Source organism: Vigna unguiculata, chromosome 10, assembly GCF_004118075.2.
Source record: "Vigna unguiculata cultivar IT97K-499-35 chromosome 10, ASM411807v1, whole genome shotgun sequence".
NCBI classification, from domain to species: domain Eukaryota; kingdom Viridiplantae; phylum Streptophyta; class Magnoliopsida; order Fabales; family Fabaceae; genus Vigna; species Vigna unguiculata.
Window position 1 is genome coordinate 7,199,016 of NC_040288.1, and position 16,093 is coordinate 7,215,108.

General features: G+C 33.3%; 2 protein-coding genes across 2 annotated transcripts; one reads left to right on the top strand and one right to left on the bottom strand.

The window, feature by feature from the left end:
- Positions 1 to 12,101: 12,101 nt before the first annotated feature.
- Positions 12,102 to 13,422, bottom strand: LOC114165679 (E3 ubiquitin-protein ligase complex SLX5-SLX8 subunit SLX8-like). The gene has a single exon (XM_028050245.1). It carries the CDS (start codon positions 13,087 to 13,089, stop codon positions 12,283 to 12,285), a length of 807 nt encoding a protein of 268 aa, XP_027906046.1. The 5' UTR covers positions 13,090 to 13,422; the 3' UTR covers positions 12,102 to 12,282.
- On the top strand, positions 12,638 to 15,456 carry LOC114165680. The gene is made up of 2 exons (XM_028050246.1): positions 12,638 to 12,743; positions 14,770 to 15,456. Exon 2 carries the CDS (start codon positions 14,839 to 14,841, stop codon positions 15,319 to 15,321), a length of 483 nt encoding a protein of 160 aa, XP_027906047.1. The 5' UTR covers positions 12,638 to 12,743; positions 14,770 to 14,838; the 3' UTR covers positions 15,322 to 15,456.
- Positions 15,457 to 16,093: the final 637 nt, after the last annotated feature.

A 16,093-nucleotide genomic window follows, 5' to 3' on the forward strand; every position in this document is an offset into this window, starting at 1 on the left:
ACTTTGGTATGATTGAAATTTAGAGGGTACACTAATACATAATTGGAAAACATGAAAAATCCATGGTTTTTTGCCTTCTGATCTCTTGAAGGAAATGAAGGTCGATGGAGTAGGGTTTTGCTATTGCCCAATATCATTATTTGCACCTCCATAATTAATTCTCATACATCTGTTTCACTATTGGTTACTTATTTTGTTGCACTCCCCAACTCCCTAATGTAATAATTTTTGAGCATTTAATTTTGTTTTACTTTCTGTACCTATGTTTTCAATAAGCATACCCCCACTTTTTTAATATCGTTTACGAATTTTTACTTTCTCTGCACCGTGCGTTTCTCTTATATGTACTCCATTTTTATGTGTTTAGTTTCTCTCATTGCACCAACATATTTACTTATGCATTTCCATGCTTTTTATTTCCAATTTTACTCTTTTCTTCAAATTAAATTTTATATGTCACACATTTTCATTTTGTGGATTTTTATTTTCTTTTAATACTTATTTTATGTTTTATTTCATTTATACTCCATTAATTTATATATATATATATATATATATATATATATATATATATATATTTGCCTCTTTTCTAAATTAATAAAAATGAAAAATAATTTTAAAAATGAAAGAAATAAAAAATAATAAAATTTAAAAATGATTTTCTATGTTTTTCTTTTGAGTGTTTATCCAATCACTCGCGTTGTATGGTTCTCATTTTTTCAAAATATTAAAATTGTGATAAATGACTTTGTGTCTAACTAATTTTCAAAATATTAAATGTAAAAATAGACTTTTTTGTGTCTATCCGCTTGTGTCATATGACACTTCTTTTCAACAATGTAAAAAATGTAGAAGAAAACTTTTAAAACTTAATCAAATCAACTTTTCAATATCTTTTTTAAAAAGAACTATGTAACTCTCTCATTTTTTACCTTTTAACTCAAAAAATATATTTGTTCAATAATTTCTTATTATTGAAAAAAATACATATTTTAAAATAAATATATCCTTTTTTTAGCAAATTTAATTAAAGGTACCGTCTTTAGGCAAACATCGTAGGGTGCTAATATCTTCCCTATAACCGACTTCCGAATCCAAAATCTGGTTTTCACGAACTATGTTTTATTTTATGATTTTTTATAATTTTTCACAATAAACTATTGTGACGACTCCAAATCTCTATTTTTAAACAATTTCTTTTTGGTTCGCAGTTTCATCGCGACGTAGGTTGCAACAACATTTATATAATAAACATCAAATTGATTATGCTAGTTAAAATTAGAACCGATATAATAAGTGTATGATATGTAATTTTAATATAAAAGTGTCATAATAGCTTATTTATTATTTTAACTTACATATCCAAACTTTAGAAATCCTAAACTCACTTCTTTTTTTTTCTATCCTCTATACAAATTTTTGAACTTCAAACTCTCCTCTCTTTCTCTTATTGCAAAAATAATCATGATTTATCATTTATAGTTGTCATTAGTGTATTTTGTACTTCATCTTATATTTTCTTCTCTAGTTGACCAGTGAGATTTATAATTTCATGTGAGTATTAATCTTTTATTTTACTTCTATATAGGGAAGCTGAGGTATACTGGATCTAGTGGTACATGAGGAAATGATGTAGATAGCGTAGGGGAAACAGGGTACAATCGACCCAAGATATAGTTAGCCCGTTTTGGCATATAGAGGACCTAAGTTGATGGTGGAAGGGGTGGCCAGTGTAATGAAGGGTCGGGAACATCTCGACCCAGGAAGGTCAAGTACATCTCGGACCATGAAGATCGAGTACATCTTGGCCCAGTAAAGGGCAGGCGCATCTTAACCCAGTGCGGGGATATACAGGCAGGAACGCCAAATCTCAGGTATGGAAATATAATAGTGCATTCAAATCTTGGACAATTACAGTAAGGTATTCATGAGGTTTACTAGTTTTTATGAAAGAATGAAAATGGTCCTTAAGGTAATGAAGCAAGTCAAGTAATATAAAATAAGGTTCAAGTTCAGTTTTAGTATACACACGATATCGAAATGTCACTGACTTGAACGTCGAAGTGTCTGCAGGTACCCCATCCTCAGGAAACTTCACATGAACACATAGATGAATCTCGAAAAACAGGGCAGAGGATAAAAGACTCTTGAAATAATTTAGTTCCATACAAGAACAACTTCTTTGAATGATTTAATATAATTATTCCAAATTCAAAATAACAAAGTGTATCTAATTTCATTTCAATTCCTAATAAGACATAAAAATACTAAAGACAAATGTATTAAAAGCAATAAGAAAATTATTCTTTTAAAAGATTGTACTGAAAAATAAGTTTTTAATAGAACTCATAGACGTTGATTGATTTATATAAATGATCCTAGATAATGGGACAAAGCTTCGCTGCCATTTTAGGCATCAATTTCTAGGTTTCATATTTTAGAAAATGTGATGAAAATAAATTGCTTTATTGGAACTTTGGCATATTATCATATAGCCAAATTAGGAATCATTCAAAACAAAGAAGTTCAGATTTGAGGTTTTTCTTTTGGTGTGCTCATATTTGACAATTTTATTTTATCCCTTTATAGTATTTGGTGTTATCAGGGAATTTTGTTGCCATTTGGTATGCAATCATTCACTGTACGTAATTGTCTTGACATATATTTAGTGTACATGAAGTTCATTAACAAATATATAAATTAATTTGTCTCACAAAATACATCAATGTTTTTAATCCGTTATGTAAATAAATAATTTCTTAGTGCACTTTTACACTTTACAACTCATCGATGAGAAAAGTTATCAATGAAAAAAGTGATGAACTCATGATCTACTTATAAATTGGCAAGACAAATTTATATATAAATAATTAAAGGACTTACTATTGCAACTTAAAAGATACCTTTACTCTAAGGAAGAGAAGCTAACTACCCATAAATATAAATTAATATGTTCAAAACCTTAACCAAAGAATAATATGTTAAAAATATTGAATAAAATAGAATCAAATAAAAGAATATAAAGTAAACAATTCATAGGTTTCAAATTAGAATTTAATGACCACCATAATAAATAAATTATGTTTGATTAAAAATTTAAGTGAGTTTAATTTGTTAGACATTGTTTTCCTCATTTTAAAATGATAAAATGATATCACCTTAAACATAAGAGTGTGTTTGATTTCAATTAAAAAAAATAAGTTTCCTTTAATGAAATGAAAAATCTGGTTGAACGAGAAAGTATCTTGAAACTCCTTTGAAATTAATCAACATTTTAGATCAAATGAAATTAAAAAATGTTAAACGTTTAACACCACTCTCAATGCAGAATGAACATGAATTTGGGTTACCGAACGAAAAAATAAACACACCCTAAACCCTAAATCTCAATGTTTTTGAATAATTTTTAAATTTGACCTACTTTTAATCTGCCATAAATTTTTTTGTTTAGATTCTATTTCCTCCTTTAAGATAAACAATCTAAAACGGTATTAATATAATTGAGATATGATTGAGAATCCCTTGATCTGATTGGAAATTAAGTGCAATCAAGTGCCTAACAATCAAGAGATGCAATTACCTCACCGTAATGTAAGGCATAGAATCCTAGGAATTAAATATATATAATTGCTATATATATACATGTATTGGGCTCCTGAAATGACACAGAATAAAGAAATATTTCAACATGGTATCAGAGCAAAACTGGCTCTGATACCCGACAAACACATAAATGGCAGCAGAAAACAGAGAGTCCTCTGAAAGATGAGGAATGAAGAAGATTCATTCACCATATGATCTTCATGCAAGTGATAATCCTGGAAGCATAATCACGCAATTGCAATTAAGAGGAGAAAACTATGACGAATGGGCTCGAGCTGTGAGAGTATCACTTCGGGCACGACGAAAATGGGGTTTCGTGGATGGCACTCACGAGAAACCTGGAGATGATGAACCCGAATTCGAGGATTGGTGGACAGTGCAGTCTACGATCCACGGTAGCGTATGTTGAAGATGCGCAGACACTATGGAAAGAAATCGAAGAACGGTTTTCAGTTGCGAACGGGCCAAGAATACAGCAACTAAAGGCGGAATTGGCGAACTACAAACAAGATGGTATGACCATGGTGAATTATTATGGGAAGCTCAAAACTCTTTGGGATGAGTTGGGAAATTATGAGCAAATACCTGGGTGTACATGCAGCGGATGCACGTGTGGAATCAAGTACAAACTCGAGAAGCAGAGGGAAGAAGAAAAGGTTCATCAGTTCTTGATGGGTCTCGATGAAGGAGCTTATGGCACAATGCGGTCAAACATCCTGGCAACAGACCCCTTGCTTCCCTTGAATCGCGTATATTCAATGGCAATACAAGAAGAACGAATGAAAAATATCACTCGATCAAAGGAAGAAAAAGGAATGGTCGTTGGTTTTTTAGCACAAGCTGGAACCAGAGGACGAGGTCGCAGTGATTATGGGGAAAAATCTACAATATGTGTTCACTGTGGTAAGAGTGGGCACGATATTAAGGGATGTTTTCAAATAATAGGATATCCTGATTGGTGGGGGGATCGTCCGAAGAATGGAGGAAGCAACAATGGAAGGGGCCAAGGACGTCAAGGAAATCGTGGAAAAGGAGCTATTATACGAACAAATGTGGTTCAAGCTGACGTAAGTAAGGTGGAAGACAAGTCGCTTGGCATGGTTGGCTTCACTGATGAACAATGGCAAGTATTGACAAATATGATCAATTCCAGAAAGTCACATGACATAGAGAAAATGACCGGTAAGAAATTATGGGATTTGTGGATTATTGATAGTGGTGCATCTAACCACATGACAGGTTCACTAAAAACTTTGTGTGATATGAAAGAAATTCAAGGATGCCCAGTGGGATTACCAAACGGTGAAGAAGTGTTGGCTTGCAAAAAGGGAAATGTGATCCTTGAGGGAGGACTGATATTAACAAATGTTTTATATGTGCCAAAACTTAAATGCAATTTGATATCTGTCCCTCAAATAATTGATGAAGGCAATTGTGTGATACAATTCACTGACAAATTATGTATGATGCAGGACCGCATTTCGAGGACGCTGATTGGAGTGGGTGAACGGAAAGATGGACTGTATTGGTATCGTGGGGTGCACAAGTCTACGGCACATCATGTGGGAATAAAGAGTCAACTAGAACTTTGGCACATAAGAATGGGACATCCATCACATAAAATTGTAAGGATGCTTCCCATCATATCAGATGCGTGTAAGAGTGAGGAGTTTAATAAAGTTTGTGAAGTTTGTGAAAAATTGAAACAAACGCGAAATCCGTTTCCTTCTAGTGATCATCATGTTACAGCTATTTTTGAATTAATCCATTGTAGCTTATGGGGACCATATAAAACTCCATCGTGCATATTATTTTTTAACCATTGTGGATGATTATTCTCGGGGCGTTTGGATATATTTATTAAAAGAAAAGAAAGAAGTCGCAGGCATGGTAAAAAGTTTTATCACATTTGTTGAGCGCCAGTATGACAAGTGCATTAAAATTGTTCGATCTGACAATGGAACTGAATTTATGTGCTTAAAAGACCATTTTCTACAACATGGCATTATTCATCAAACGTCTTGTACTGGAACACCACAGCAAAATGGTAGAGTGGAACGCAAACATCGACATATTCTTAATGTTGCTCGCTCACTACGGTTTCAAGGTAATCTTCCTATCAAATTCTGGGGGGAATGTGTATTAGCGGCTGTCAACCCCAGGGGCTGCGAACCTTTCAGAGGAAACTGTCAACCCTGGTTTTGACCTCAATGAGGAAGTTCCTCCTGTGCTTACTGATGACACAATTGCAATTTCAGCCCCAGTTCCGTCTCCCCTCACTGAAGCCCCTATGACCACCTGTTCCCTAGAAACTGCTGTGCCCTCCAACATAATATCCTCCACGTTGGTCCCGATTGGTCGCGGTCACCGACTCAAGACACCATCTGTTCGACTTCGAGATTTTGTCACCCACAACACGATACTCAAGAGTCTTTCTAACCGTTCTTCTTCTTCACCATCGTCCTCAGGTTTGTCCTACCTATTACATAAATTTGTGAATTATGATTCTTTTTCTACTCGACACTGTATTTTTCTTGCAGCCTTGCACACCGAACAAGAGCCTTTATTTTTTTCTCAAGCTATGAAGGACAAGCGTTGGCGTGAAGCTATGTCTCGTGAAATTCATGCTCTTGAAACTAATGAAACTTGGGATCTCACAAAACTACCGCCAGGAAAGAAAGCATTGGGTTGTAAGTGGGTATATAAGATTAAGTACCACTCTGACGGGTCTGTGGAACGATTTAAAGCCAGACTTGTCGTTCTTGGGAATCACCAAGTTGAAGGCTTGGATTACAATGAGACTTATGCTCCAATAGCAAAAATGGTCACCATCCGAACTACTTTGGCTGTGGCAGCGGCGAGAAACTAGGAGCTTCACCAAATGGACGTTCACAATGCTTTTCTTCATGGTGATCTCACAGACGAGGTTTACATGAAACTTCCTTCAGGTTTTCGGGTGTCTCAACACGGGTTGGTGTGTAAACTTCGAAAATCCCTATATGGCTTGCGGCAGGCTCCACGCTGTTGGTTTGGCAAATTGTCCTCTGCTCTGGTTCGGTATGGTTTCCAACAATCCCAAAAAGACCACTCTTTGTTCTGCTTTCACCAAAATGGTGTGCAGTTAGCTGTTTTGGTATATGTTGATGATCTTGTGATTACCGAAAATAATAATGATGATATTCATTCCTTTAAGAAATATCTCCACAAGTGTTTTCACATGAAAGATTTGGGACGCTTACAATATTTTTTAGGGGTTGAAGTTGCACGTTCCCCATTTGGGATTTTCTTGTGTCAGCGCAAATATGCTTTGGACATCATTACTAAAATAGGCTTACTTAGTGCAAAACCAGCATCCACACCATGTGAGGAGAATCATCGACTCGGACTTGCCACCGGTCCTCCTCTACTTGATCCTAGCTCTTATCGTCGCCTTGTTGAACGACTCATTTATTTATGCTTTACTCGGCCAGATCTCACTTATAGCGTTCATATTTTGTCACAATTCATGCAACAACCTCGCTTTGAGCATTGGCACGCTGCATTGCGCATTGTACGTTATCTCAAAGGTCATCCTGGGCAAGGTATTCTTCTTCCTAGCAACAACGATTTGCAACTATATGGATGGTGTGATGCAGATTGGGCTAGTTGCCCTCTTACTCGTCGATCACTTACTGGGTGGTTTATTAAGCTTGGTAATGCTCCAATTTCTTGGAAAACACAGAAACAACATGCAGTATCTGCATCTTCAGCTGAAGTCGAGTATTGATCAATGGCTAAAACAACCCGCAAATTAATATGGGTCAAAGATATTCTCTCTTCTCTCTCAGTGATGCATACCCCTCCGGTTCGCCTCTATTGTGACAATCAAGCCGCACTCCACATTGCAAAGAATCCCGTTTTCCATGAACGTACTAAACATATTGAAGTGGATTGTCACTTTGTACGTGATGAGATAATCCAAAACCGTCTCCTTCCCTCCTATGTTCCCACGACTACTCAACTAGCTGATCCTTTCACTAAAGCCATCGGTCTCAAACGCTTTGGTCCACTCTTGAGCAAGCTGGGCATCCAAGACTTGCATGCTCCATCTTGAGGGGGGGTAAAACGGTATTAATATAATTGAGATATGATTGAGAATCCCTTGATCTGATTGGAAATTAAGTGCAATCAAGTGCCTAACAATCACGAGATGCAATTACCTCACCGTAATGTAAGGCATAGAATCCTAAAAATTAAATATATATATATATATATATATATATATATATATATATATATATATATATATATATATATATAATTGCTATATATACATGTATTGGACTCCTGAAATGACACAGAAGAAAGAAATATTTCAGCACAATCCAAAAATATTTATCCTTTAAATTAAATATAATTTGAATAAAATCCTCTACCAATATATAAATAATTTGACTAATATATGTAAAATAATCAACTAAGTAAGCGTGATTATTTTCCTTTGTTTCATATCAACCTATCTTTCACTTTCCTCACAAATAATTATTTTAAGATGTAAAAGAAACATGTTTCAAAATAAAGCAACAAAATTCTTTCCATTTGTAAAAATGCATCCATATAAAGAACTTGATACTAAGATATTGATTGTGTATAGGAGGAGATGCAAAGATTTAAGTTACATCTTAAAATGCGTTTTAACATATTGATCTCATGTATTTCTCATAAAGAAGAGAGTTTGTATGATTAACTCACCATCAACATAATCAATAAAATTATTGACAAACATCAATCCTTTGATAATGTTACAGAATCTTTCTTGAGAATGATTTTAGACAAAAAGAGTAAAGAAAAAAAATGAAAAATTAATGAGGTAGATCAATGAAATGTGATTCTGATATAACTCAAAATCATATCAAAGTGTCGAAAATAAAAATCTCAAATGCTTCATAAAAAAAATATTGGATGATCAAATATGTTGTTGATTATCCATTGATTTATAAAAATGTTTTAATATTTTATCGAGAAGATAAGATGATATCAAAGTGATAATGAAACATGTTGGATAAACAAGGGGTTCAATATAATAAATAGATGAACTTTTGATGACTTTACTTTCCTTTTTCTTTTTTTTTTTCTTTTTTTAAGTTTGAATTAATATAGGTCATACCATATATTCTTTTTTAGCTAACATGATCTATTTTTTACCTTTTCAAATGAATTCATACTTTTTCCTTTACTCACAAATTGTAATAATATCATATAATTTCCATTCTTATTTAAAAATTAAAATCTAGAGGGTTCTAACATTTCGAGTCGAGGTTACATTATAGTTGTTACTAGAAATGTCAACGGGGCGGGTAGGGTACGGGTAGTAGTTCCCCCGTATCCTACCCGCTGGATAAATATCCGCCCCGTACTCGTATCCATATATGTCGGGTATCCGTTATACGGGTACCCGCCTATTTTTTTCATATCCGCGGGTATCCACGAGTATCTGCGAGTATTTACAAAATTATTTAAAAATTAAATATTTAATCATAAATTCAAATAAAATAAAATACATCACTGTCATAAATTTTAAATAAAGTTCAAATAAACTCAAGTTCATACAAATCCAAATAATTATAAAGGTAGATATAAAATGACGTTCAACATAATCAAAATTCTTTAATTAGTGTTTTGATCAAAAAGTCCACTTTCTCCAATTGATTCCTAAAAAATAAACAAAATAAACAAATAATAAACCTCAATTGTTACGTGCCAAATATTCTTATTTTGATTCCATCATTTGACAACAACATACCATATCATTGTCTATATAGGATTTGATGTATATGCCCAATTTCAAATACAAAAGAATGTCAAGGGGTTTACTTGGAAGAAGACAACATACCAATACTTGAAGTTTGAAGAATAAAGACAAGATGTGCAACTTAAAAAAAATTAGGCCATAATGCTTTTTACTAATATATATATATATATATATATATATATATATATATATATATATATATATGAGGGTACTTCTCTGAATTAAAGTTTAGCGGATATGGGTATCCACGGGTACGGATACTATGATACTCGTACCCGCCCCGTTAACATGCGGGTATCAAAAATATCCGTACCCGCGGGTAACGGGTATCCATTTTTAATATCTGTTTCCTACCAGTTGCGGGTTTTATCCGCAGATACGGATTTTTTTGACATTCCTAGTTGCTACAATCCAATTAAATTTATTCATTCAACAAATTGAATAAAAAATTAGTCTAATAACTCATCCAAATTTTCCTTAAAATTAAATTTGATTTGAATCGAACCAATAAAAAAATTAACAAATTAATACAAAAACTTATATGTTTGTTGTAATCAATTTTTTAATAGCCTTGTAATTGGTAATACATTTTATTTAATATATTAAACTTAAATCCAATATTTTAGTTCTACATATACTTTCCTACATACCTTATTTTTTGTTTATGCTATGACTTACAACACATTTAAGCAAAGTTTACATTCTAATTTTATAAACTTATGAATATCATAGTATTTTTTTCATTGATAATGTTTAGTATGTTGAATTACTATATTTGAAAATTAAATAGTAATAAAAATTCGAATAAATATTTTCTATAATTTAAATACAAGCGTCATGATTTGATTATGACTCGACCCACTTGACCTCCACCATGAGACAATTGCTGTCACTCGCAATAATTACTCGTTGGGAATCAAACTCATGTCCTTGGCTCTAATACCAATTGTTGGCATTTTTGTATTTGAAGGTCTTTTTTCATTTTAATTTGTAAAAATGGGTCCGTTGAATTTTTTTTTTTGTAAATTAAGGACAAGTCGTCAGGATGGAGGACGACATTACAGGTGAAGTCATCCTCCAGCCTGCCGGTTTCTTTTCTTCTTTTTTTTAAAAAAAAAGTGAAGTCGTCATTTGTAAAACCGATTTCTATTAATTTAAAAAGTAAAGTCGTCATGTAGTAGGAAAAATTCACTTTTTCATTTTTTTTTTGTAGGTTGCAGTTATAATTTTTAAATGCTCTTAAAGCATTTTTTAGGAGGAAGCAGAATATATGCACACCTTACAATTCTGCACCTTTTACATCATTTAATGGCATGACGAAAAAATTTTGATGGATAATATTTGAAGTTAACTTTAAGAATGTAAAGATAACTTGATTATAAAAACAAATTATATACGTAGCGAAAAAAAAAAAGTGAAGTCGTAGTCCACGAGAACGACTTTACTTCTTAAATTAATAGAAATCAGCTTCATAAATGACGATTTTGCTGTTTTTTTTTTTAAAAAAGAAACCGGTAGGGTGGAGGACGACTTCGTCTATAATGTCGTCCTCCACCCTCACGACTTGTCCTTATTTTAAAAAAAAATTTCAACAGACCCATTTTTACAAATTAAAAAAAAAGAGACCCTCAAATACAAAAAAGCCACCAATTGTTGGACTGAACGCTTACCACTTGGCAAAAAACTATTAGTCAAGGCATAACTCTTTCTACTTACCAGCGTATGAGTCTAAGCGCCATGATTCGATTGTGACTCGACCCACTCAGCCTCCACCACAGAATAATTGCTGCCACCCGCAACAACTTATTGTTTAAGATTTAGAGTTAAAAATTGTATGATGAATGTATTAATGAGTTTGACTCATAATTTAATTATATTATGTCTCTATAGTGAATCCCTTTCGAAGAATATGTTCTATTTCAAATGTGACCCCATTGGCTAACATTTAAAATGTAAAGTTTAAACCAAACCATATCATCTTATCCTTGGTCCCGTATAGCACCACACCACCCTTAGGTAGGATTGGATAAGTTGAGCAATCTTTGGGTGGGTCCAAAAAGTAAGCACACCAAAGAAAAAGAGGTTGAAAGTGAAATACACAGAGAACAACTCTATACTTTTTTATAAACCCATTGCAAAATATACTTTATTATAAACACGTTTCACAACATAAATGGGTCATCAACATATTTTTGTTTTAATTTCTATATACTTTTAAATGTAGTTTCTTTCTTTATTTATTTACATTAAATATTGCACTAGTCAAAATTCTTTATACTTCAAGTAAGAACATTTTATGTGTTTTTTTTTCTCTTATCATGAGTGCTTTAATATATTTTAACCCGAAAACAGTTAATAATATCCTTTTATGATTAATGGAAAATTGGTTAATTCAAAATTTTACTGAGTTATGGCTTATGCTTCCCTAAACCTCAAGCTCATCTACAATAATTTAATAATTACGTATTTCTAAAGTGATTTAAAAGATCACTTCATCACCGAATAAGTTAAGACTTGGTACAAATGTTACAAGTATTTCTATTTTATATTGATAAATAGCAGAAAATGAGTTTCAAGATTTATTATTAAAAAACTTATTTTAGTATATCAGTGGTTCTTTTTAAAATTAATTAATTTATTATTCTCTGAGCAAAACCAGAATCCACATAAGGTACATCATCACATGAACAACCTTCAAATCGGAAAATTATTACATTGTTTGTGAATGTATGTGATTCCAAACAATGTATGATAAGTTACTAATTTTTTCATACAGATGAAAATTAAAATTCTTCGAATCACATAATTTGTAACCATGTAATAATAATAATAATAATAATAATAATAATAATCTGTTTGAATAATGAAAAATAAAATTGTTGGCAGGGTCAGAAAATATCAAGAATTTCCAAAATTAAATTATTGCAGAGAGGGCAGTTTCCTCTGCTGGCCCAAATCTCCCTGCAACACATTCTGCAGAAGGTGTGTCCGCACGGGATAAACGCCGCGCCTTTATGGCGCACCATGCAGACGCAGCAGTTATACTCCACCAAACCCTCTTTTTCTTCATCTTCCGCTTCATCTTCTTCTCTCTTCTCAAACTCTGCCACCACTTCATCATCGCTCACTCTGTACAAATCCATTTCCTGCTCCGCTTCCTCCAACAAATCCATCAGCGACACGCCAACCGCCGCCTCCTGGTTGTTCTCCCCGTCGGAGGAATCGCCGCCGGCCGCCGTGTTGTCCGTCGGAGATCCGAACCGCGCGATCGGATCTGAATCGTTTGCGTCCTCCACGACGACGTCGTTCTGCTGAGTCGCCGCGTCGTCCGAGAGTAGGCGAGTTTGAGGTAAATGTCCGTCTTCATTGTCGTTATTATTGCTGTTATTACTGTGAGTAGTGGCGGAGGACCAAGCCAAGCCGATAGCGCGCTTCAGCCGAAGCTTCTCCTTGAAGGCTTTCCAAGAGTTGCGATCCTTCGCGTCTCCGTTAGGTTTCTCTTCGCGAATGATGTCTTGGAGAGTCCGGCTTCGGCTCAGGTCACGGCTCGCTTCGGCGTCGGCTGCGGCCTTCTTGAATACGACGTCGTCGAGCATGAGGCTCGCTAGTGAATCTCGGCTGCTGCTGCCGCTGTTGGTATTGCCGTTGCTAGCCGTCATTTGGTCGTAAAGCGTTATCCTCCGGCGACCTTCCATTTTCCAGGAAAATTCGGTCTCGACTTTCCGAGAAGGTAAATGGAGAAACCACAGAATGAAGTTTTCTCCGGGAATTTTCTCGGGAAATGGAAGGTTGGTGGGTTAATTAACGGGGTGTGTGGGGAATTATGGAAGGGAAATTAAGGAGTGGATTGTGTGTGAGATGGAGAATTTATGATGGAAAATGTTTAAAGGGAAAGTTGGTGGAAGAAGGGGAGGTAGGTTGCTATACTTGCAAGTAGTTAATGGGATGAGGATAAGCAAGGAGTCAACGTTTTCGTTCGTAGAAACTTTCTTTTTGTGAGAGAACAAAAGGAAAAGAAGAAAAGGAAAAGAAAAACACAAGGGGACAAGAAAAAAAGCGATAGAAAATGGTGTATTAAGTTTTAACTATTGAACCGGTTGGTGTTTATGATTCTGTGACTTAGTAAACTGTGCTGTTTATCGCAAAACTAACCATTGAGACTGTAAAATTAGAAAATTTTTTGAGCATGGAAGGGGAAAAAAGAAAGATTTTTGGATGAGATGATTGATTTTGTGAGTGGACCCTTCGATTCATAGAGACACACAAAGCATAGATAATGACAAAAGAAAAGGGAGACACGGATGCCTAGGATACCTTAGGCCCCAGAACGGAATGAGAAAGGCACAGGTTATATGGGATTACTCATGTGCAACACTTAATTAACTGTACTTTTAGTTTCTTGTTATCTAATTTAAAAACATTTTATCTTCTTTTTTGTTATGATATTTAATTCTATATTTTTGTCATGATATATTATTTATTTATAAAGAGATATTTCATTTGATGTTCACAGTTTATTTACATATTCTAAACTCAATGCACCATAATAGCAAAGATTCAACTCTTCATGTCTCTTTTCTTCAGTTATATACATGCCCCTTTTTACTATTTTTCTCTCTTGGTGTACTGTAAATCCTCTCTTCTTTCGTTATCCTGCACTTTCTTTTTTAATTACATTCTTTTTGCATTTCTGCATTAAGCTAACTTTTGGATACTAACTTATTTTATTCTTACATTTTCTTATAACATCATTCTCATTCTCGTACGAAGAAAGCAGGTGCATAGTCACTATGTCTACTCACTAGTATTTATAATTGTAAATACCATTAAAAATAATTAGCGAAAACACAAATGTGCTGCCTATATGGTTTTGTATTTATTTATTACGTTATTTTAATGTAACAAGTTCAATTTAGTATTTATTTTAATTTTAAATATATTAAACAAAATATATATATATTATTATTTTTATTTTATTTTATGTGAAGTTATTTGTTATATATATAATCTTTAATAGTATATTTTCATTTGGTGTTTTAAGTTATAAAAGTATATATAGATTTGGTGGTGTTAATTGCAAAGCAAAAGACAAAAAAGACCAATAAAGTATAATAAAATGTATGTATGTAGTAACTTTCTGGTATAGGGGCAGTTTTTCTTCTTTTTCGTTTCTTTGTCTCTCATCATAACCGTCCTTTGTTCATTGTTTTTTTATATATTGTTCTATAAATAAAATAGGAAAATAAGTCGTTCATGTCAAACGGGAATCATCTTTATATAAAACTATTCCTATAAAAAGTATAAATATATAATAAAATAACTCTAATTGGCATATTATTTTCAATTTATGTTAAAATTGTTTTGCGAATGACAAGGATTACATAACAAGTCTGTGGACGGAAGAGCCGTACAAGGATCAGGACTATAATCTAATACTTGAAGATATGCACCCTAGTTCATCAGATAAGGATTCATACAGCCCAGAGGTGTCTTCGTTTGTCCCTTCTTCCCCTTTCGTAGGACCATCTCCATTAAAGAAGCCAAATAACCTAGGCTTTATGGTTGATTTTCTTGAGAGGATGACAATGGGGATAGATAGAATTGTGGAAGTCATGAATGAAAGTAATATGCTGAGAAGAAAACAAGTAGAAATGGCAGAGCGCCAAGCCATTGCAATGGAAAAGCAGAATGACTTGATAAGTGAACAGACATCCATTATGAGACGAAGTTCAGCCATGCAATATTTAGAATCTGAAATCTGGGATATGTTAGTCCAATTAAATTTGGATGATGAAGATCTTTTAAAGCAATACTATGATTACTTGTGTGACAATCCCAAACTTGTGCGTTTGCTTTTTGGCCTGCCAACTCACTTGCGACATAACTATTTGTTGAAGCATATGACTGGTGGTGGTGACTCTTCTTAGTTTGTTGTTGGTTTTTGTGTGGAACTTTATGTAGTTTGTTATGTAATTTCATTTTATGACACACTTAATGGACATCTTTGAGACTGGTTGCTTTCTTTTTATGTTATTATGACATTGTGTTATATAATATATTGTTGGGTTTTTACGATATTATTTTATGCTAAAATTGGTGTATGGATTCTTTATGACATGTACTTGATATATAAAAAATGCACTAGTTTTAAATGTGTGATGTTTGTTAAAAGCAAAGAAACACAGATGTCATATAAAGAAAGGGTAAAAAGCAATATAGATGGTGATAAATCAAACTCATAAGAAGACAGTTGCCAAGAAAATTGAAATGCAACCATAACAAAAACAAAAATCCATAATAGAAATCTATTTAATTATGATTATGGCTCCTATTTTCATACGCCTTTGTAATTCATAATTATGACCACGACCATGTGTAATTAAGTATGTGTCCATCCGTATCTTATCAAAATTTCCTTCTTTTATTAATCTTCGTTTTCATTCTGCATGGTGGAAGAAGAAGCCATTTACTTTAATACCAACTATATTCTACGACAAATATTTTAACTAATACAATTGTAATCACATAGTAAACAATATATATATATATATATATATATATATATATATATATATATATATATATATATATATATATAATAACATAAAGTGTAATCACGAATGAAAAAATAATTGCCAAAATAAAAAAATATCAAACCCTTAATATGAGACCTAGGAAATGGCCAAAGAAAAGTGGTAA